The 24,030-nt window shown below is 48.4% G+C and overlaps 1 protein-coding gene across 2 annotated transcripts in view; it reads left to right on the forward strand.

Moving 5' to 3' along the window:
• LOC100353437 (AGBL carboxypeptidase 4) overlaps positions 1–24,030 on the forward strand; it is a 669,119-nt gene that overhangs the window by 557,590 nt on the left and 87,499 nt on the right. For both annotated transcript variants that reach the window (XM_070078541.1, XM_070078542.1), the window contains exon 6: positions 1,656–1,767. In XM_070078541.1, the coding sequence (XP_069934642.1) occupies positions 1,656–1,767 (112 nt within the window). The remainder of the gene's footprint in view (positions 1–1,655; positions 1,768–24,030) is intronic.

Below are 24,030 nucleotides of genomic sequence, written 5' to 3' on the forward strand. Positions count from 1 at the left end.
AATTCTACCCTTCAAGAAGATCCAGCTTAAATAGCTTCTCCTCAATGGGGCCCTTCTGCACCAGTCTCCAGGAGCATGAGTGATTCTCCCCAGGCTCCCATCATGCTATTTTAAGTTGTGGTGAAACTATTATTATTTCCACCTGCCTCTCTACACGCCAGCCATCTCAAAGGAGAGAAGGGTCCTCTGGGAAGCCCTTCATTTTGCTGAGCAGGATGATAGGCAAGAGTGCAGGTTTTGTAAGCTGAGAGGGGTTAAACTGTACTGCTCAAGGAAACAGAAAATCACGACAGTGCGATGGTGGGGATTAGAATAGTAGGACAGAGGGCCAGAGAAGAAAACGAGGAACAATCTAGGGTAGAGAGAGTGGTGAGAAGGTGAGAAGGCTATGGCTTCTATCAGTTTTGAATTTGGCTGAAAATCTGCAAACAGCAGAAATTTATTTTATAAGTAATGGATAGCCATTGGATGAATCATGATCATGAGTGGAAAATAGTGAGGCCTGTGGGATGCATCCTGGAGACAAGAGGGGAATGGATTGGAGAGAAAGGGAGTGGTGATTTGAATTTTGAGTAAGCGCAGTTCTTTTGAAAATTATACCTCAACCCGGGCTGGCCTGGGGAGGACCTGCAGTGTGTTAAGGTGCAGGGGATAGAGGCACTGGGACAGAGCCCTGGGGGAGATGTTGAGGGAGAGGAGAATTGGATGCCATAATTACACTTGCCCTGGTGAAGTTAGCTCATGTGCCCAAGTATTTTAGAGAAGGTGGTCAGAGTGGGCATCAGGATGGTGATGTTTGAACAAAAATTTGAAATTAAGTGAGAGAATGAGTCACTCAGATTTCCAGGGGAAAAGGAGCCTAGGCACAGGGGAACAGTGCAAAGCTCCTGAGGCAGGAAGCTCCGAGTGCGTTGGAGAAACAGCAAGGAGGCCAGCGGAAGCAGGGGGATAGTGGTAGGAGCTGAAGTTGGGGAGTTAAGACAGCATATCGCATGGGAACATGCACCCTTCAGTAAGGACTTGCGTGTTTCTGCTGCGTGTGAAATGGAACAATGTAAGAGAGGAGGGACATGCTCTAACTTATGTGTTAAGAGAATAACCCTGGCTGTTGTAAGGAAGATGGGGAGATGTATGGTGCCATGGGAGGAGGTGGAGATGGAAACACGAGGACCAGGCAAGCGATCAGACTATACTCTGCACCTTAGGCCAATCTCAGGATGGTATCAATGGAAGTGATGAAAAGGTGTTGATACATTTTCAAAGCCGATGTAATGAAGTAGCTACAGGTGTGAAACCAAGAGAAACAAGGGGGACTGCAGTGATTTTGGCCTGGTCACCTCTTTCCAGTGCACTGTGTAGAAGGCATGCCTGTATCCATGGGTCATCTGGAGTGGCAGTGCTCCGCAGAAATACCCATATTTTTTAACCTCTCTATGGCTCAGTTTCTTTCATAACAAGGGAATTATAATGGTCATAGAGCTTATAGGGTTAGCACTGAATAAATTAATACATGCAAAGTACTTGGAACTATGTCTGGAAAACAGTAAATGCTATATACATGACATACTTGCATATCCTGTTCCTAACTGTATTTCAACAAATGAGAAACTGAGCTTTTCATGTCTATACTGACTCTTATTTTGGATCCTATCTAGATGCTCTCTTATGGGGTTTGACCTGAATCGGCACTGGCTGGATCCCTCTCCATGGGCCCACCCAACCCTGCATGGGGTGAAGCAGCTCATTGTCCAGATGTACAACGACCCAGTGAGTAACTGAATGCCCCCAGCTGCTGCTGGTCTTATAGCCTGGTCTGGGAAAGGAAAGTATTTTGTTGGGAAGTCCCTTAGGATGAAAATAAGGAATATAAGCTCCAAACCAGGGGAGGGGTGGATCTGCTCTTTGCTGAACTTGATAGACCCAAGTACCTTCTCCCTGACCCCTCACAAATCCTGGGTTCCACTGTGGAGATTTTGTGGGATGAAGGAAATATACTGGTGCATACCTATATTTGTCAGAGCTCTTTGTTAACTTAAACTGGTATAAGCATATAGGGAATTTATTAGATAAATATCACGAGTATGTATTATAACTAAAAACTATGGACTGATCACCTCCATGTGCAGAGAACATAATGGCCAAGTGTCTCAGCTAGGAGTTCTCATCACCACCATGACTTCTTCCCGTATTCTAGTTCTACTTCCAAAAGGACAGTGATTGGCCTAGGCTGGAGGATGTGTCCTCCTTTGGGCAAGTCAACCCTGGCCCAAGAGCTGACTTGCCTCGATGGGCCCTCATGGTTGGAGCTGGGAGAGGAGGTGGCACCTATTCCTGATAAGAGGGTCTACTATTCCAGAAAAAAAGGAGCACTAGGCAGGCAGAACAGTGCGTGTCCATATCAAGTTCATTCAGAGGGAAGAAGTTTTTGTTTGTAAGAAATAGAAGGCAATGAGATTTCAAAACGTGGAGAAAGGGGGAAGACCATAATCATTCTATCTCTGAAGAGCTATGGGAGAGAAGGTAAGATAGATCTTTTCCAGGTATGCTATATAAGAAGAAGGGCCTATGGAGAAATAATACTTCTTAACCATTAGAGCTGCCTGAGCATGGAGTAGGTGTGTGAGCTAGGAGCTTTGCTTTACTGAAAGTGTTCACTTGAAGCTAAATGACAGTCTGTGAAAAATGGTGTATAGAGGAGATGCAATTGTTTGGAAGACATTCTAGAAATTACATCTGAGTCTCTTTCAACTTTGATCATTGATTTTTTATGATCTCTTGACTGCTATCAGTGACAGATGGTGGTTGTTAAGACAGCAAAGGTCCCAGAGTTGGGGGTACTTCACCAAGGTACCAATGTAAATCATTTTACTTACCCTGTTGAAGATGCCAGTATGATATCCTGAATTACAGAGCAACTGCTATATCGATCAGACAGAAATGTATGCTTGAAAAACAAATGTAATTATTACAGCAAGGATCACTGAAAAAGCAAATCCTTGGGTGCAGTGTGACTATCTTAGTGATGCAACTCAACAGTTACCTGAATCCTTCTGTGTGGGTTTTGTGGATTTTGTCTTCCCACATCCTTTTGTAGCCCACTTTCTGTGTCAGGGCTTGCACAGCAATTTCTTGACACATTTGCTGCCTTCTCCATCTCATCCTCTTTTGTCTACAAAAGAAGGTGTTGTACCAAGTCCCTTTATTACCCTAAACTCTCCACACCTTCCTGTTCAGTTTACTTTGTACAGAGACTCTGCTTCTGTTTTTCTTAGGGAGTATCCATCGTCTGATGAAGGCAGACTCAAGGCCACTTGTTAACTGCAGATTTCCTGATAGAATGACCATTCCTTTTTTCTGCTATCCCCCTCTCAAAGAGAACAGCCCCTACAGTTTTTTTTTTATCTAATTGGTAATAGATATTCAATGAATGTTTGAACTGAACTATATTGAACATGGCAAGTCCTATTATACAAAATGTAATCTGATTTATAGATACACAACAGTTATTTACAGAAAAGACTGTGAGGTATGTTAAAAAGCAGGTACGGACCAGAAGGAGTGACAGAATATAAGCCATTGAACCACTGAGCATGGTGGTGTTTTAGGTGAACCCCAAAAGAGAGAGTTAGGGGAATGGGAAGACAGAGGAGGGACCCAAGGAGAGGCTGTCAGGATTGTTGAAGAGGAATAGGCTCCAGCCAGCCCTTGCCATCAGCAATTACAAATTATTGATTTGCTTACAAACAACTGGGCAGTCAATCACATTGCAAAATGCAGATTAGACAAGACTGGATTATGGAGGTATTAGGAAGTTATTGGTGCCAGGAGTAAATTGATCAACAGCTAGTTGTATCTTAATAAGTACACCTTGGATGCTGAACAAGTTGTGTGAGCCATTTTCTTCCAGAAAGTTAATTGCTTTATGCCTAAAGCAAGGAGGTCAGGCACTAGAATAGGAATCAAAATGACCTGGAGTAGGAATTCAGCTCCTTCTCTCCTCATGCAATCTTTTCCTTCTTTGCTTATTTACTTCCTTCTTTATTTTAAAGGTAGAATTACAGAGAGAGAGAGAGAGAGAGAGAGAGAGAGAGAGAGAGAAAGAGAGATCTTCCATTCATTGGTTTAGTCCCCAAATGCCCACAACAGCGGGCGCTGGGCCAGGCCAAAGCCAGGAGCCTGAAACTCCATCCGGGTCTCCCATGTGGGTGCAGGGACCCAAGCACTTGGGCCACCCTCTGCTGCTTTCCCAGGAACATTAGCAGGGAACTGAAAAGGAAGTGGAGCAACTGGGACTTGAATGGCTCATATGGGATGCAAGCATTGCAAGAAGCAGCTTAATCTGCTGCACCACAACACTGTCCCTCCCTAGGATTTTTTAATAGAGAAATATTCAGTACATTAACATTATCTATAGTCATCCTACTGTGCAATAGAACCTCAGACGTCCTTAACTCCTATACAGCTATTAACCAAGTTCCCATTAATCAAACTTTCCCCACCTCTCCCAACTCACTTCCATCCCAGCCTCTAGTAACCATTATTATATTTTAATTTCTAAGAGATCACCTATTTTTTAGACACCACATATGAGTGAAGTCATATGATGTTTGTCTTATTTCAATTCACCTAATGACCTTGAGCTCCATATATGTTGTTGCAAATGACAAGATTTCATCCTTTTTGTGGTTGAGTAAATTCCATCGTGTGTATGTACCACATTTTCTTTATCCATTCATCAATAGATGGGCACTACTGCCATTGCAGCACTAGATAGCATGCTAAGTCATGGTTAGCTTTGGTCCACTGTTGTTTTGTTTTGTTTTAACTAATTCAGTCTTAAAATACCCCCTAATCTCAAATTTGCCCCAAAGCTGCAGCTTATGTATTATTCAGAATGGACAAGGAAAGTGCCTAAAAAGGGATAATCTGTCCATACAAACCTCTTCCTATGCCTCTGGTAGGCTCAGATTCCCTATTCTGTGATCACAAAGGCCATGATGCTGGATCTTATCTGGAGCCCACAGCTCACCACAATGAGTGCAGCCTGTGGGTACAACCAAGGTTGACCCTGATGTGGTCCATCTGCAGCTGAGGTGGGCCCAAAACCTGACGCTGCCCCTGTCAGCCAAGCTGGTGTTGGCTAGGGCGTACAAGTGCTCAATCAGAACCACAGAATTCTGTTGGGCACTGAAGCAGGTCCAGAGACTCTTTCTGCAGGCTGGATTTTATCAGCCTGGCCCTGAGTCCCAGAGCAGTCCTGTGAGTCCTGTTGTCTGCTGAGATTGTAGGGGGGTTGCTAGAGGCAGCTCCTCAGCCACTTAGGCAGGCCCTAGGAGAGTGACACCTGGCTCTCACAGTCGCCAGGCCCTGTGCCATCTTGGGAGTGCACAGCAGGCCTGCAAAAAGATGGTGGTGCTACACACCAGAGCAAGTCTGTCTCACCAGGGTGCAGGTCCCAGCCTGGTCCTGAAGTGCATATTGAGACTGCCTACAAACACTGGCCTCAGACTGGAAACATTAGGATCTGCCCAGGGTTGGGCTTTACTGGCCCAGCACTGAGCTTCAAGACAGTCCTGTGTCCCCTTGCTGTTTGCCCCAGGTTTGAGGAGAGTGGTAATGGAGCCCCTAGGCTGGTCATACCCGGTTATCACAGTTGCAAGTCTCTACAATGTCCTGGGGGTGTCCACAAAGCTCAGCAAAGGCAGGCAGTGAGGAATACCAGAGTGAGTCTGACCCCCAGAGCTCAGTCTCTGCCTGATGCCAGGAAGGCCTGGAGACTCTGTGAGCACTGGATGGGGGCTAGACGCCTTTGAGCTGTCTCAGGGGCTGGGGCTCAGCATGGCAGACCCAAATGTGAGCTCCAAGACGCGGTCCTGAGCTCCCTCTCCTGGTGGTTGGGGTTTTGCTTTCTGCGGGTGTTTGTGGGAGAGGTGGCAGAGACGCCTGGCTGTAGAAGCTCCAGATATCCACTCTGCAGCTGTGGGCCTGGGAGCAGGGGCAGGGTGCTCAGTTCTGAGCTTTTCTGCAGCAGACCTGACTCTAGGATTCAGTTTCTGCTCCTCGTCCCCGGTAGGGGACGTCTCTCCTCGCCTTGCTCCTGGTCCTTGGGGGAAGGATGCTGCAAGCAACACTTTCTCTTTTGCTTTCTTCAATTTGACTTTTTTTATGATTATAATAAAACAAGGTACTGTGGTCTCTGACTTGTTTCTGTCGTTCTTATAAAGGTGACTTGGTGTGTGTTTAGCTGTTCTCAGTGATGTCTCCATGGGGAGGTGGAGCCTCCTACGCACTCACCATCTTGGTGCCCTTCTCCTTCCTCTCTTTCTTCTCTCTCTTCCTCTCCCACAAATATTTATCCACCAGGTTTCCATGTACAAGGCACTGCAGTTATAGTGAGCAACTCACTCCCCTTGTAATACTGTGGGTAAGTAGACATTAAACAAGCATAGATTTATAAAATGTGCTGGGGCTTTAAAAAACAAGCCACTACCAAGTGCTTTCTACTAATAGATAGAATGTTCATATGTCTCTGCTTTCCTGGGAAAATTCTGGCTTTTATCTATTGTCCTGTGGTACTTTCTAAATTGTGTCCTCTTTCACTCTTTAAAGTGTCCTGATTCGGATGATAAATTATGCATTTTCTCCTGTTCAATGTGATGTGAAAGCACCAGGCACAGTACTGGTGTGTAGCACATGCTCAACCAATGATTTGGGTCTGATTCAAATTCACAGTTGACTTCAGGCATCCTTGTACTCAGTGGCAAACACTGAGGAGGCTCCTGCCCTAATAGCTTTAAATCTGTTTCCACTCCTGACCTTCAGTGTGTAATATATAGCCATAATCACTCAAGCCTGGCTAGCTGAACTGTCAGAGCAGTCTCTGGACTTGTTTCTATGTGCTCCCAGCCTCACCCCTTCTGGACTGGTTGCCTTCTGCCCCCAGACTCAGCAAGCAGAGAATCAGGAAGACCCTCCAAGATCTGAGTGTCTTTCCTCACTGACTGTCTTTCCTCCTTCTGTCCCTGTGTTGGGTGCTGGTGCCCACCCCCCAGAGGCTCACAGCCCGATGGAGACAGGTGTTTACAGACAGCTGTTCTAGATGCATTGATAGAGGGACATACAAGGATTGTGCAGTCCATACCCTGTCAACACCTGAGCAGATGGAGGAAGCATGCACAGGTCAGGGAGAACTTTCCGAGAGAGGAAGCAGGTGTGCCTCTGCCTGGAGAGGAAGGCATCCTCAGGAGACTGGAAGTCGTTCCGTGGCTCCTACTGGGAGCAGACAGAGGCACAGGAGGAGCCATGGGCCCTGCAGCAGTTTGGACTTTACCTCCATAGACATGTGGGGCTGCTGAAGGATTCTAAACAGAAGTGACAGCCTCAGCGTTGCCTTTCAGAAAGAGTCCTCTGGTGCCTGTGGGTGGGGGTGGGTTTGGAGGGTGCCAGGCTAGAAGCTGCTGTGGGTTTGAAGGAGGGGAGGAGGAATCCAGATGTGTTAAGGAGAGGGAAGGACTTGGCGACTGTGGCTGATGGGAGAGGGAGATGTGCTCGATGCCCATGATTTTGGCCTGGAGAGCAGCAGAGCGGACGGGGCCCCTTCCTGAGATGGGAACCCAGGAGGAGGAGTAAGGGTGAGGACAAGGTGGCACAGGCATCTTTAGATGTGTTGAGCAGGAGTGATCTGTCCCACTGTGCTGTAAGTCTCCTAGAAGGAGTGCCCTGTGTCCTCATCTGGCAACAAGAGCTACTGGCCTTGTCTCATCGGTAGAGCTGACTTCAAGTCCACTCTCCTAGCCCAGTGCTCACTAAAGCTCCAGCCCTTCTTGAGCAGTGGGATGTTACATGAAGATCTTTAACACAATAAAAAAGGCTTTCACTGAGACAGGGGTTTCCTGTTCCCCTCCTATGGCAGCTCCCCTTGTGTGAGAGGTAGTTCCCCTGGGGGCAGGATCTGGAGATTAATCTCAGAGCCGTGGCTCCCAACAGGGTCTGACCCAAGCAGGTGCTCAACATAAATGTTGTGCAAATGATGAAGCAAGCCAGAGCCTGTGTAACGAGGGTTTAGCAGACTTTCCTGGTGGAAAGGAGCAACCGAACCAGCACCCTTCCCCAGTCTCACCTGCTCGGGGAGCCCTCCGACTCCACTGCCACCATCGCTGTCCCCTCCTTTAATTCTGGCTCTTGCCTGGTGACAGATTTTCCAGGGTTCCCCTGCAACCTGCTGAATCTGTTCAGTGCTCCCAGGGCCAGAGGCTGAGATGGCCCTTCCCACGCTCTCGTCATGGTGATCTCTACGCACTGGCTCCATCCCTGGACTCTGCTCGCCCCACAATACTCACCCTGGAAATCAGCATTCTGCCTCCAGGTCCCAGTCTGCGTATCTTCCCGGTCCCTAACCTCTCCTCATCTGGTCCTAACCATCTCCTTATCTTGCTCAGGAGCTGCACTTAGAAATGTCAATGTCTTCAGCGGTGTGAAGGCCAGGGCAGCCAGTTCCAACTTTGCCCTGTGTCCAGTTTTCTCTTTCCTTTTCTGACTTTAGATCTGAGAGCTCCACTTCTTCTCCAGGTAGTGAGTACCAGAAACGATGTCACCTTTCAGAGTGAGTGCTCACTCCCTTCTCCCAGGAGTTTGGCTTCCTTCTAGTACATACACTGTGGAATATAACAGTGACTTCACATCACACAACCGGACACACACGCAGTCATTCTCACACCTTCATCCAGTTACATTCTTAAAAGCCTAGTCTTTTTGTGGCTGGGTTGCCTAGATCTTCTATCTGCAACTCTACCGGCATCTGTGTATTTGTGAAACACACCAGAGAAGTATTTAGTGAAGCTAAATGAAGAAGCAGCATTTGCTTTAAAATGCTCAGCTAACCGAATGCAATACACATTTCTCAGTGTCACCATATACAAGACCTTAGGGTTATAGAGATCAGTGGGGCAAGGTCCCAGGCCAGGAGGAGCTTCCCATACGACCGGAAAACCAGACTCAGGAAATCTTGGTACAAGGCAGGCAGGAAGGTGTGCTATAATAATGCAAATACAGTGCTTTGGAAATGTGGGGCTGGGGATGAATGCGAGTGAGGGAGGGAATCCAAGGAAGCTGTTTAGAGGAATTTGCACTTGGACTGAGCCTTAAGGAATAAGTGATACTTCATCAGGTGGCTATTGCTTGGAGAGGAGGAACGTCACAGGGAAACAGAAGAGGGCATTCCAGGAAAAGCTAAACAATGGGTTGAGGTTGGAGACCTCAGCTCTGGGGTGGGTGTGCAGAATTTATAGCAGGGAGTGGGAGAAGGCAGGTGAGCTGCAGGCTGGGTGTGTTCATGGATGGTTTGAATACTGGGCCAAGAATTTGGCTTCTTCCTACTACGCAGTATTCCCTTCTCATTTAAATCAGTCCCAGTCCCTCTTGTAAACGGACTGTAAAAAAAAAATCAAGATAATGAGACAAAAATGCTCCTTATCAGGAATATTCCAGCCTATACCTTCTCTCCATCTTTAGAATCAGAGTGGTCAATCGAGCACCCCCACAAACACTGGAGCAAGGGAGAGAGCGCGCGATGAATGGTGTTTCCATCCGTGCAGCTCCTCAGTCTGGAAACCCTGGAGTCATCTAAAATTCAGCTCCACTGGGTCTCTCTTGCCTGTTTTACAACCTCTCGGCAACTTCCCATTCTGAGAAGATACAGGCCAACCTTCCCCGCCACGCTGTTCCAGGCCATGCCCTGTGCGTTTCTGTGTCCCCAGGACCTAGCACAGAGCCTGGAACTGGTGAGATGGGGTTGGATGATGAATAAAGGAGGGGTGCTGCAGGAACCGGGAGGGCTGCCATGGAGGGTGGGTCCCCGGAGGCAGGGCCAGGCAGGAAGAAGGGAGACCCATGGGCCCTGGCCATGGCCTAGGTGAGGGTCGGGTGTGGGAGGGCGTTGCTGGGAGAAGCCCCAGGATCCAGGAAGGAAATGAGTTTCCCCTAATGCTTCCCTTCACCCCAGGAGTCTCTCAGAACCCAATGGATGCTTTTCTCAGCCCCACCACCACCACCACCCCCCCTTTTTCCGAGAGGTTTCTTCACTCTGAGGTGGTTTGCTCCCTTTTCTTAGAGGAGAAAGGCCCTCCTCGGCTGGTGCCTGTGTTGCTATAACAACTTGGCTGCAGCTCTTTTAGACAGATCCGTTTCCTTAAATCATTTAAGGAAAATTAGCTGCCATAACAACACGGAGCAGCTTTTAAAATAGAGCAACACAGGGCAGGGGTTGTTTTGGTTTTCCTTTTTTTTTTTTTCTCTTTTTCCTTCTCTGCCTCCTGTAGGCCTTGAGATAAGCTGCTCTCTTTCTGTCAAATAAATAAATACATTATATTCCATTTAAGTGATAAACAGAGCAGTCAGTGACATGGTCAAATAACACACACAGAAGCAGCACTCATTCACAGCATACACGTGCACACACAGAGAGAGACACAACATAGAAGCTTGCAGAAAAATGCACACATTTACATGCACAAAACAGAAAATGCATACACATAAAAACATAAATATGGTGGACAGAAAACAGACACATAGACAAATGTGCAGTTATACAGAATCACACAAAGGCTATGCAATGCAAATATGAGGCTGGGCAGAGCTTCACTGTTCAATTAAAACGGAAGTACGAGTGGGCATTTGGCACTGCGGCACACACACAGCTCGGGACACCCGCATCTCATTTGGAGTGCCAGGGTTTGAGCCCCAGCTCCACTTCCAATTCCAGCTTCCCAGTAATGAGCACTCTGGGAGGCAGCAGGCGATGGGCAAGCAGTTGCACACCTACCACACATGTGGGAGACCCAGACTATGTTCCTCTGGCCCCTGGCTTCTACCAGGCCCAATCCTGGTCATTGTTTGCATTTGGGGAGTGAACCCATAGATGGAAGCGCTCTCTCTCTCTCTCTCTCTCTCTCTCTATTTCTCTTTCTCTCTCTGTCCCTCTGACTTTAAAATAAATAAATAAAAATTGTAAGTGGAAAGAAATGGTCCATGAGGTCTGCTCTTAGGGTGAGCAGGGGTTTCTCCAGATCACCAGGGAGAAGGCCGTGAGATGGCACTTCCTCCCTAGAAAGCAAGGGTCACCTCCTTGTTCATACCTGACAGGTGTTTCGGGGAATGGGCTGGAGGGAGGGCCTTGCTGTGGAAGGGTGAATTCACACTGGGAAGGGTGAGCATCAGGAGGTTGGGGGAGCTCCTGTCCCCACCCCACGTCCACACCGGGCAGAGATAAGCCAGCAGAATGGGCGGGCACAGTCAAGGCACTCTATTCTTGCCCCCACAGTGGCATGCAGCATGACCCCAGTTGAAAGCACATCCCTGGGGCTTTGCTGACTGTATTGGGGCAGGCCTCGGGAATCCTGGAAACTGGACTTGGTGCCCCCAGACCTTTTCCTAGCCCCATGTGTCTGTGCGGCAGCGAGAAAGATCCCTGCCAGAGAAGCTGAACGGTTCCTTAGCTTGGGGTTCTGGGGGCCGGTCTCTTCCCCACTCTGGGTCTCTGACATGTTCCCTCTGTCTGTACACAGTAAGGGTCCTTTTAATCTCCACCTGTCTGTGTGTCCTGGAGTTGTCTGTCAACGGGTGCATACAATCCGGTGATGGACAGATTTCCACCAGTCACAGACGTCCTGGCTGCTGCTGCTGGGGAAGGAGCCTGAGTGAGGGCTGGGAGGGTGCCCAGCCCAGGCAGGTCCTCTGCCTCACTGACCTGTCTGCTAAAAGCAGAGAATAACTGAGCTGCCTACATCGGCTGTGGAGCGAGGGCCCTGGAACGGGAATGTGCGACACTTTAGAGGGGTGGCAGAGGACGATTGCCCTGGGGCAGGCTGCAGAGGGAGGTCCTGTTAAAACGTCCTGCCTGCAGCCAGAGAGGGGAGGTTTCCTGAGGCACGGGGTGGTGCACCCCAGGTCTGCTCTACACCATGCCACCTCCACCAGCAAGGCCCAGGAGGCCAGCAAACAGCCACTGGAGGGAAGGGGCCAGCATGGGCATAGACCTAAGGTCCAGGCAATATTACTCAGGGGGCTCTGAGAACATGTGCTTTGGCCTTGTGAAATTTTTACAGTTTTTTCCTGCAACAGTTTGAGACGATTTATGAAGCTTTAAGGAATTTTAGGAGAATTTAGGAGAAATCATTATTTTTCTAGAGGGCACCTTCTCCCACCTGTGATAAAAGCTGTGGTTTCTGTAATTCTCTGGATTGTAGCTTTGGCTCTCTAGCAGAAAGCAGGGTGGAGAGAGGGATCTCTCACTTCAGAGGGGTATTCCTGGAAGGTGTGTTGCCCTCTACAATTGCTCTAACATCTTTTCATCCTGAAAACCTCTGGCCATCTCTAACCACCTGACTAGATACACATTGTGTAAGATGCATTGGGGAATCAGGCAAGTTTCTAGAAGCTTCTCTCTGAATCAGTTCCATTAAATTCTCTTTGTCTCAGTCCCCCTATCTGTAAACTGGGAGTGGCAATGCTCCTGGGATTTCTGTCAAGACTGGACCCTATGAATATAAGTAACCTTTAATAGCAGGTGTGCCATAAATGGAGCTACTATGCTGCTCTCTCTGTAACTGGCTATTATAGCACTTCCTTTGCTGTCCCTGCAACCCTGCCTCCATGCTGCACCACAGGTTGGGATCCTGTTGAGGGCCTGGACTATACTTTAGTCATTTTGATATACCCAGCATCCATCAGAGGGCCCAGGCACCCCAATGAATATGTGTTGGGAGACAGAAAAGGCAGGCAGGAAAGAAGAAATCCACTCATCCAAAGCTGGAATTAGCATCTGAACAGAATACTGAAAGACAAATAGGAACTGGCTGAGTGAAGAGGAGAAAAATTGTTCTAAGCCTTGAGATACCATCCGAAGCTCCCTCCTTCCCCTGAGCCCACCTCCAAGCCCATCTTCTCCGAGATTTCCCTGAAAGCTTTGTCCCACGCTGAGCTCCCATTTCTTTGTGCTTCTAGGACTACTAATAGACCTTGGTTCTGTTGTCTAGTGATTTATTTCTTCAACATTTATAGAATGCATTCGGTGGGCTTGATGCTGTGGTACCAGCTCCTCTGGGCCTGGGATCCGCTTCCTCATCCCAACCGCAAACCCCTCCAGTGGGAGGGTTCTGCCTGGCCTCCGTGCTGCCCTGCGCAGGACTAGGTGCTCACGCGTGGCTGAGTAAGCAGCTCTTGAGCACTCGATTGACTAAACGGCAGTCTCTCAAGAAAGGCAGTTGTTTTTGGATTCCTACCGGGGTCCCCTAGCACTGGGTCCTCACCTTGGTTAAAGTGAACATCACGCTGTGTTCTAGCGATAGGTTTCCTAGCCGCGTCCTCTAGACTGTGAGCGTCTCAGAGTTAGAAGTTGTGCCTTTTTCATCTCGTTTATCTGACACCTAGCAGAACCCAGCACTTAGTAGGCACTCCCCAGTTGGCCTCAACGGCCAGAACTGTGCTGATCCGAAGCCAGGAGCTAGGAGCTTCTCTCAGGTCTCCTAGGCGGGTGCAGGGGCCCAAAGACTTGAGCCATCTCCACTGCTTTCACAGGCCATAGCAGAGAGCTGGATCAGAAGTAGAGCAGCAGGGACTCCAACCGGTGCCCATATGGGAGGCCGGCACTGCAGGTGGCGGCTTTACCTGCTATGCTGCAGCGCCAGCCCCTAGCTCTTCTCTTCACTCCCTCTCTGCTACCGGTACCTACTCCATTTATGCTGCTTTCTGAGGTAGACTGAGCTTGCCTCCCCATCACCCATGCCCTGGGTACCCAATTACCCAGACCACAAGCAGCCGCCAGAGAGTCTCAGAGGGCAGCCTGATGCTACTGGGATGACCTCTTGTCAGTTTCCCAGGCTCTCCAGTTGACCTCCAGGCCAACGCTCCGCGGAATCTGTCCATTTCTCAACCTTGCAGCATTCTCTTTCTTTCCCACACCACTGGTCCAGGCAGGTTGGGACCTGCATACAGCCTGCTGCCTCATTCAGGATTCTGCTGAGCAGGTCCGTAACAGAGTATGGCTTATGTTGTAGGATGCTTTGTGTTCCACATGTGTGGGGATAACTTTTCTGAGAGTTATTTTCGGTTGTTGCTACTGGGAGGCTCTGGAGCCCAGGATGAATTCATGCTGGTACATCAAATAGCATATTGCATCTCAGAAATTGGCCTTAGCCATGGGAAATCAAGTAAGCCAGATGCCTAATTAGTCCATTATTTACCATGGTGGAGAGAGCTGAATTCTGATGAAAGGGACCAGACTAATCACTGCTTCCAGCAAGAACTGAACTGCTTAACCTTTTATCAGGAAATTACCCCTCTCCTCCCAAAGAGCTGAAGCCCACCTCCCGAGCCCAGTGTTGATCCCAGGCGTCTGGCTGTGAGAAGGATCTCAGCCCAGGCACACCCTGACCTCCTGGCCGCTGGACCCTGATGCTCTCCCACTCAGCAAATCACCCCAGACTTCTGCTGCTTCACAGTAGCTCCAAGGCTGGGGAAGGTGCATAGGTAGAAAGATAGCTTCCTGTGACCTTCCAAAGAAGAAGCCGTTCACTCACCCAGTCAACAAACGTTTCCTGAGCCTGACTGCTACACACTGGAGCACAAAGCAAATAAGAGATAGTCCTGCTGCCCAGGGCCTGGTGATCTAGACCACACCGGTGGCTCCCAGACTGCTCTGAGGAACCGGTTCAAGTGGGCTCCTCTCCATGTCCACAGAGCAGTGTGACTTTATAGTTAAGATCACAGACTCAAGCCTGGGTTTAAAATCTCAGTAGAGCACTCAATATCTGCTACCTTGGGCAAAACTCTTAACATTTTTTAAAGGTTTATTTATTATTTGAAAGGCAGTTAGAGAGAGAGAGAGAGAGAGAGAGATCTTCCATCTGTTGGGTTACTCTCCAAATGGTCACAATGGCCAGAGCTGGACCATGCCAAAACCAGGATCGTGGAACTTCATTTGGGTCTCTCATGTGGGTGGCAGGGGCCCATATACTTGGGCCATCCTCCACTGCTTTCCCAGACACATTAGCAGGGAGCCAGATCAGAAGAAGAGCACCCTGGACTTGAACTGGTGCCCATGTAGATTGCCAGCATCACAGGTGGTGGTTTAACCTGCTGTGCCATGGTCCTGGCCCTATCCCTTCACATTTCTAAGTTTCCATTTCCTCACATATAAAAAGTTAAGGTCCTGTGCCAGGTACATATATTCTCAAAAAATTCAATCTACAATTCAGTGTGAGAAATGTATTTGAATAAGCCTCTCTGGGTATAAAAGTTTGCAAACCCCTTATCTGGAGTTGTAGACCAAGTAAATTCAGTTACAGCACCATGGCAAATGCACACCAGACAAGGATTCTCCAGTCACATGGGAAAAGCAGGTTTGTCTGAACTGGACTTGGGGCCAGGAAGGAATCCCAGAGATGAATTTTGAAGGAAGAGTCAGTTGTTTAGACAAAGACTGGGGCAAGTATTATTGGCACAGGGGGCTGCATGTCCAAGGGCACCCAAGTATTAGGCAGGGGAATATACGCAGGAATTGCAAGATCCAGAGAAGAGGCAGGAGGCAAGGCTAGTTGGCCAACACTGCCCAGGTAGAGAGGACCCCATGGGCTACTCCAGGAAGCATCAACTGAGTCTGAAATCCATGGAGAAATATCCTTCCGGGAGCAGACAGAAGTCAAGAGTAAAAAATAAATATTACTGTGAATTTTCTGGGATTTAAAATATATTGTTTTGTTTGTAGCTTTGAGCCAGAAATTGGAGTACTGGAAACCTAGACTAAAGAAATAATCTGAATTGTGAATAAGGATTTATGCAAAGAAAGTCCACAAAGTCATTATTTATAAATAGTGAAAACCGAGAAAAATCTAAATGCCTAACAGTGGGAAACTGATTAAGTGAATCATGATGCATTCATATAATAGATGTTTATGAAGAGTTTATAACAATTTGGAAATGCTTATGCTATAATTTTAAGTGAAAAAAGCGGAAGACAAAGTTGCATATGTATTATATGTTAACACATACATAACAACTAGGTTTAAAACACACACACACACACACACACAAGTGGCTGTAGTAACTAAATGTTAGCAGTGGTATTTCTGGGTACTAGTGTGTTTTTTTCTCTCTCTCTTTGGTCTTTTATGTTTCCCAACAATTTCCTAAAAATGTATATTAACTTTATAACTATAAAAAAATATTGAATAAAGAGGGGACTTGGCCACCCAGACATGAGGAGAGGCCTTATTTTCTAAAACAGAACCAAACTCATCAAAGTCAATTATTTGGTTCTAGGTTATTCCCTAATACAAGAGCCTCATGAAGCCAGTTCAACCCACTTGACAGAACAACAGTGGGACTATACCCATCACTCCAGGTAGCCACCCTTCTGCCTGTCTTTCCATGCATCCACCATCCATCCACCCACCCATGTTTTCCATACCACTCTCAAGCTCCTACCCCAGGGAGCATCCCACGTCCAGGATCCTGTCATTCCACAAAGTGTTCTAACTCAACCCTCTTTGTAAGCACAACAGGGCACATCCCCATCCCTCTCCTAAACACACCTCGATTTTTGCCCTTTCTTTTTCCTTGGGTCCCGTCTCAGTCTTCTAGTCTTTGACCTTGGAACACTGCCCTGTCAGCCATGAAGACTGCAGGCAGACCCTGAAATGTCCTAGGGAGTGAGAACAAGGACTCTGGAGCCTCCAGTTCCAGCTTTACCTGTGCTGCCTGGGCACTCTGTGGCCTGAGCTGAGAAATGGGGTCAACCGTCTTCTCAGAGAGGTGTTCTGAGGAGTTAAAAAGACATCACATACAAAAGGACTTAGCATTTATACTGTGCAGTGTCATGTCTTATAAGGCTTGTTAATTGTAAGCACTCAAAAACCACGGCATGTATTCTTATTATAAGCTCAAATAACATTCATACAATAGCTCACATTTCAATGTTAATTTCACAAGAGCCTTCAGAACAATATTACATTATCCCCATCTTTAAACTGCAGCATTTTAAAATAAGCAGCCCCAGTTTAAAGGACTGAAATAGCAGCTTAGGCAGGTCCTCAAAGATTGACTGGGGGCTGTTCCCAGCCTTTAGCTCAGCTTCTCCCAACCCCAATCTTTGGCACAGTCTCTTTGGCTGTGCAAATACCTTTAATTGGGTTACAGACAGCTTAGTTCCAGGAGCCCTTCTCTCTTAGGTTAGGGTTTCCTGAATTTGTCTGTTCCGGTGCGTTCTGGGTAGATTTCACAGTTTAACCTTCAAAGGGCGAGCAGATTTCCCGCATTGCTGGTGTTTAGGTATGTGTGCTCACAGTGTGTGTTGGGGCAACTTCCTAAGGCCTGAGGACAGCCAAGGTGAGCACTGGAGAATGGGACCCTCCGGAGCCCCTGGAGTGATGCCAGGCACCGGGTGTGGCTTGGGTCAGGGTCTTGCTCACAGAAGCTCTGGAACACTCAGGCTGGGTGACTGAGTAAAGACCAGGGAGGTGGAGTTTGTATACAGATAGACAATTCAGGAAGGACACCCTACAGAAATAGCTTAGCCTAGAGGGCACAATGATGGCCACAGCTTTTCTCTGCACTCCCAGCACAGCCCGTGTGGACTCAGCAGTTAGGAGAGTTGCCTTACACCAACTCCCAGAAGACCATTTCAGCCACATTACACTTTTAGCTCCAGCCTATGACCTTGAAAAGTCCTACAGCTACTAAAGCATGTGCGTCAATAGATGCCTTGCTGGATACTAGACTTCCCGGCATGGATGGGGCAGAGCAGCTGTTCAGAACCCTGCAAGGGAAAGGGACGGAAGCGCTCTCAGTTATGAAGTATTTATTAAGTAGCAGGCCTCGTCACATCGGTCTGTCGCAGAGCAGCCTCATGAAATGGGCATTATTATCCCCATTTCTCAGGGGAGGAAACCAAGGCTCAAGGTGAATGCCTCTCCCCAGCCGTCATCTCCCCGGGCGCACACATGTATCATTCCACATCACGCTGCTCCCCGTTCATGTGCTTGTTTTCTCTGCTCCACTGTGAGCTCCGTTGGGGATAAAACTGTCACCTCCGCGTTCTCTTGCACAGAGCACAGTGCTTAATACGTCAGTGAGATGCCAGGTGGAGGAAGGAACAGCTGCAAAGTACTGGGAACCTTCAAGGTCATGCAGCTGGTGGTAGTTGAACTTGGAGTGGAAGCCAGATCTCTCACACGCCAGGGCCCATTCCCTCAGTGCTGTGGGGGTGAGCCTACTGCCCAGGGCAGGGTGACCAATCAGGCGTCTCAGGAGTCTCCTGCCAACCTGGATGGGGGAATCCTATTTGTTTAGCCTTTTCTTAAGTATGATGACATCTTTTAACAGCAAAAATTCAGAATTGTTAGGTTGAATCGACAACTCAAACTCCCCCACCCCACCCCCCACCCCCGCCACCCCCACCATGTAAAGAACACTTTGGTTTGAAAATTGCAGAATGGGGCCAGCACCACGGCTCAATGGGCTAATCCTCCACCTAGTGGCGCCAGCACACGAGGTTCTAGTCCCGGTCGGGGCGCCGGATTCTGTCCCAGTTGCCCCTCTTCCAGGCCAGCTCTCTGCTATGGCCCGGGAGTGCAGTGGAGGATGGCCCAAGTGCTTGGGCCCTGCACCCCATGGGAGACCAGGAGAAGCACCTGGCTCCTGCCTTTGGATCAGCGCGGTGCGCCAGCCGCGGTGGCCATTGGAGGGTGAACCAACGGCAAAAAGGAAGACCTTTCTCTCTGTCTCTCTCTCACTGTCCACTCTGCCTGTCAAAAAAAAAAAAAAAGAAAATTGCAGAATGAATTCCATAAATTGACTATGCCAAGTAAGTAAGTTAGGAGGGGAGATCCTACGTAGGACTGGCTGAGACCAATTTTGATCTTCACATGTCCCCTTTTATCCACAGACTGTGGCCACAGCCCGATAACACACACATTCCCAATTTCTGACCTGGCTCCTCTGACTGGGACTTAATAACACTCTGGCCTTCTGGGCTCTCAGGGCTCCCTTTTCATTATGTGAAGTCAGAGGCTGGGACCCTGAATACCCTCTGCATATGTGCACTACCTTTCTCCAGAGTTGGGTGAGCTGGAGCGGGGCTCCCAGCTAGCCCTTCAGAGAGATGGAGAGAAAGAGAGGGAGAGAGAGGGAGAGAGAGAGAGAGAGGCTTCAGCCCAGGGTAAGGAAGTGGCTCCCAGGGTCACACGGTGAGTGAGACAGCGCTGCAAGTCCGAGGCTCCAGCTGAGCCCTTCCAGACATCCCTCTGACTCACAGCCCCTGTCCTCTAGGCCTGGGGATGAGTCACTGGCACATACACAGTGAAACGACCGCTTTCACTGATCACAAATAGAAGCACATAGCTTTTGGAGCACATTCACATCCTCATAACAGCACTCATTTGCTCCTGCAACCTGGTGAGGTAGGGACAATTGTTTTGTTTTACAGACGTAGACAGGAAGGTCTAGAGTTATTAAGTCACGTTCCCAAGAGCTATGGTTTGTGTGTGTCCCCAGGACGTGTGTGGTGGCCCCAGTCAGCAGTCTCAGGAAGTGGGGCCACGGGAGAGGTGCTGGGGGGCCAGGGGCTCTGACCTCATGAATGGATTAATGCTGGCTGGCAGCAGTGAGGGACTTTTCACTCTTGTGGGCTGGACCAGCTCCTCTGAGAGTGAGTTGTTATAAAGGAAGCTTTCCACTTCCTCTTCTGCATTTGTGCACTACCTTTCTGCTTTCCCTCCCGAGCTGAGGCGGCACAAGGCCCTCAGCAGCACCACACTGTTGGACTTTCCTGCTTCCAGAATCCATGAGCCAAAATGTACCTCTTGCCTTTATCACTTACCCAGTTTCAGGCATTGTGTTATCGCAGTAGAAAACAGACCCAGACACCAAGGGGTAAGGTCTGTGCTCCAGCTTAGTCCTGCCCACTCCAGGTGGCCCAGGACCGACAGACAACACGGCAGGTGCATCAGAGGAAGAAGTGAGCAGGAGGGGCAAGGCGGGTGTCACCATGGTCGCCTTTCCATTTTACTTCCTTAACAAAGCACCCAGACCAGGGCCCCTTCCCAGACCACCAAACATTTCCCAGGGGAAAAAGGGAAAGCAGAGCAAGGTGCAAAGGAGGGAGAGGGTATTCAGGGTCTCAGCCTCCGTCAGGGCCGACCCAAGGCTAGAAGATCAGACAAGGCAGACTCAAGGTCACCGTAAGTCAAAGTCGAATCCTAAGGAACAGGGGCGAGCTGGCGGGGGGATGGGTAAGGTAGAGAAAGGATGGCATGAGTCCCCATGGGCACATGGAAGGAGGGGTGGCAGTTAAGACGAGAGGCAAAGCTTGAGCCAAAACAGGAGGAAACAGAATAGCAGGAAAGAGCAGGAGCTGGCTGTGTAGAGCATCCCTTTGAGGAGAGAAGGGCTTAAAACAGAGAAGGGATCAGATTCTAAAGGGTTTCAGGTTTCCGAGCTGAGATATTTGGGTTTCAGACTTCTGGCCAAAGGCAAGTTGTTGGAGGTCTGTGGGCTGAAAAGGGCAGAGTGACAAGCATTAGCTCTGATTATACAATCAGCACCAGCGTTTAGACCTCAAAACGGTGACCCCTTTAATCTGACAGTCTGCTTTGGTATAATTTGTTAAAAATGACAAAATGTCTCATTTTGCTGCAGTTCATTTTGACCTTTCTTAATATTAGAAAGTTAATTTCAGAAGGGAAATAAATGTATTAGTGTTGTCACAGTCATAAAAAGATGAATTCTGTGCTGTCAAGCTATTACTCGGAATGAATCCATCACGCTGTAAACGGTTGCTTTCCAACATTCAGCAACTTCCCCGTTCTCCCACTCTCTCCCTCCCTCGCCTTCCTCCTCCTTCTCTCCTGCCAGCCTTCCCTCTCCCTATCCCTCACTCCTTCCCTCTGCCAGCGCGTCCACTCTCCTACGCTCTGGGGACACGGTCTGTGCACCAGGGCCACACTCACTCTGCTGGGGAAGCAGAGAAGCCACGCGGCCCTGAGCCAGGTGCTAAGAGGCTGCACAGAGGGAGCTGCCCATCCTGCAGAGGGAAAGGCCTCTCTCCTTTAAATCTGAAAGCTGTGCTCTGTAGCAGGACTTGACAAGAATTAACTCTCACATCTCCGTTAAGTGAGTCTTATTGTTCTCATTTTCTTCAAAAGAGGGGAAGGAGACTGAGAGAGGTGCAGTCATTTGGCCCCCTCCAGGGTTGGACGTGTTACTCTCAGAGTTGACACCAAAATTAGGGTGTCTTGCAAGGTTCATCTCCAGCTCACTGTAGAGAATTATTCTTTCTTACACAGAGTGGTATTCCGTTATGTAGGATGCCGTACCCATTATGCTTCTTAGTTGTGTGACCTTGGAAAATCCAGTTCTTTCTTCAGTTTCCGGACTTGAGTTTCCCATGGGTTCAATGAAGGGGTTACCAGGCATGGTCCCCCAGTGCCTTTCAAACTTGAATGCACAAGAAACACGGGGAGAGCTTGTTAAATATCCAAGTTCTGATCAGTAAGGCGGGAGCAGGGCGCTGGGAAGCTGACTTTCTGACCAGCTGCCAGGTAGGACTGATGGCGTTGACTCAGGAGCCTGCTGTCAGGTGAGTGTGTGTGTGTGTGTCTCCAGAATCCACAGAGTAAGACTTAATCCCCAATGCCATGCACTCCAGGCACCATCTTGGCAGCAGAGGCTGGGCCCTCACTAGATGACAAACCTGCATGTACCTTTAGTCTTGGACTTTCCAGCCTTGTTAATGCTGGGAAATAAATTTCTACTGGTTATAAATGACCTAGTATTAGGCATTTTATCACAGTAACAAATGTACTGAGACAGACAGCCTTTGGAGTAGCAAGAGTATAACTTAGTAGTAGAAACAAACTTTTGAGTCCAGGGTAGACCCACTGAGGAGGATATGAGTCTAAAACTTCTGAAAGAAAAGCAAGCAAGAAGAACAACCTTACTCAGATCTGATCAGAAAGTAGAGTTCATTTCTTACCTGCGATTTTCATCATCTTTGGTCTAAAACCAATGAGTCTCTCAAGAGATTCAAAGGAAGAACACGGAGCTGTAAGGGTCTGGAGAGCGTTTACCGCTAGGATCGCCCCGCCTCGTTGGAGGTGCCGTCTGACATCCTCCCTGCAGCTCAGGTTTGTCTCTCGGGTGGGCACATCAGCAACTCTCCCTGTCTCTTTTCCCACCCACACCTTGGAGTAGGTGGAGATCAGAGTTTCTTTCCCAGGATGCAGCAGTATACACTCAACTACCTGAGGCTCTTAGAGGCCCCTCATTACCTACAGGGTTAGGACTCCCCAGCTTGGCATTCAAGGGTGCAGACTCATTACTCTACTACTTTGCTGAGATTTTCACCCGCATCCCAATGGCCTGCTCCTCTTTTCCCAGAAAGGCATTTGTACCACCCACGTCCACATTACCACTCTTATTGCATTTGTACTCACACCTACACCTTCACCCCCACACAAGTCCCCTCTGAGTAGATGGTTGCCACCCCCACCACCCGCCCCGTTGTCTGGCCCTCAGGATTCCTATGGAACATCCAGGTTTCTATTAATGCCACTTCCAGGAAGCCCACTGACCATCACAGCTATAAACGAATACTTACTATGGAGCCGTAAGCTTTTTCATATCATTTATTCTAAGAACAACCATGTTAGGTATGTGTCACCCCCAATTTGCATTCAAACACAAAGGGACGTTGGTGGTCCAGCCTGGATCTGCTGGACCCTGAAGTCTGGATTTCTTCTCCCCTTCCTTTGCCCTCCCCTGCACTTTATTTGCATATCTCTTATCTTTTCATCACATGCTCTTCTTTGTTTCATAGCTATTCTTCTCTTTTGCTGAGAGGAGAAAATAGTTCTGCTGTATTAAGAGGGTTAAGGCAGATGGAACAACCTGAAAGATTACTGGATGTTGAAAGCAGAGGGAGGCTGCTTGAACAATGCAGACGGCATATGCGGGCATGCGTGCCCACCTCTTTTCAGTGAAAAAGCAAGAGAGCCCTCTACGGTGTGAAAGCATCTTCCCTAAATTATCCTGTTTGATTATCAAGATCACCATCTTTGGGCTGCATTTTGATGGATTTCTATGATTAGCCTCAATCCTACTGGGTCTCATTCAAGCCAGTTGGGATTAATGAGTTGCAGGCCATCAACTCATAGAATGCTGGAGCAGAAGGCGAGTGAGAGACTCTCGCTCAGCTGCTTCGTTTTACAAATGAGAAAACTGATGTCAGCGGGCGAACGACTTCCCCAAGGTCACAAAGTGATTATTGCGGCAGAGACTCACTCGGTATTTATTGCAGGTGAATTTCCTTGGCATCTTTCGTTGCAGAACCAGGTGCTCTGGGTGATGTGTATTCTAGTTAATGCCGGTGATCATTTGCGTGGCAGAGGTGCAAGAGAGAAACTGCAATCGTCTCATGAGAGGGTGACCTTTGACACCTGGGTTTTCCTCTCGTGCCTTACACTTGTCAACTCTTTCTTATATATTTAATACTTGACGTTAAAATGCCCTCTAACACAGCCACTTACCTCACAACCTGAACTTGTAACTCATGCACTATTGGAAGCAACTTAGGGAATGAGAAAAATGAAGAACCCATTTCCACAAGACACTGCACTGCTTCTGCTGTGATAACAAATAACCCCAGCGCCTTAGTAGGTTACACGATTGATTTCATGCCTTTTGTGGCCTAAGGGTAGGAGTGAGTCAGGTGCAGCCCTGCTGGCTTTGCCCGGCTCTGTGTATCTTCTCATCTAGATCCCAGGCTGAGGGGGAAGCCCCTGTCTAGGACTTGCTGTTCTCATGTCAGAAGGCAGGGACACACTCCCAGCTAAAGCTTCCATGCAAAGATAGCAAAAAACACTCCTGCTCACACTCCACTGGCCAAAGCAGGTTCCAAGGCCAAGGCCAAAATGAGTAAAACGTGGATATGTACAAAGGTACCAAAAATGCTTGTGGAGAAGTGGGCATTTGGCCTAGCAG

This window comes from Oryctolagus cuniculus, chromosome 7 (assembly GCF_964237555.1).
Source record: "Oryctolagus cuniculus chromosome 7, mOryCun1.1, whole genome shotgun sequence".
NCBI classification, from domain to species: Eukaryota; Metazoa; Chordata; class Mammalia; order Lagomorpha; family Leporidae; genus Oryctolagus; species Oryctolagus cuniculus.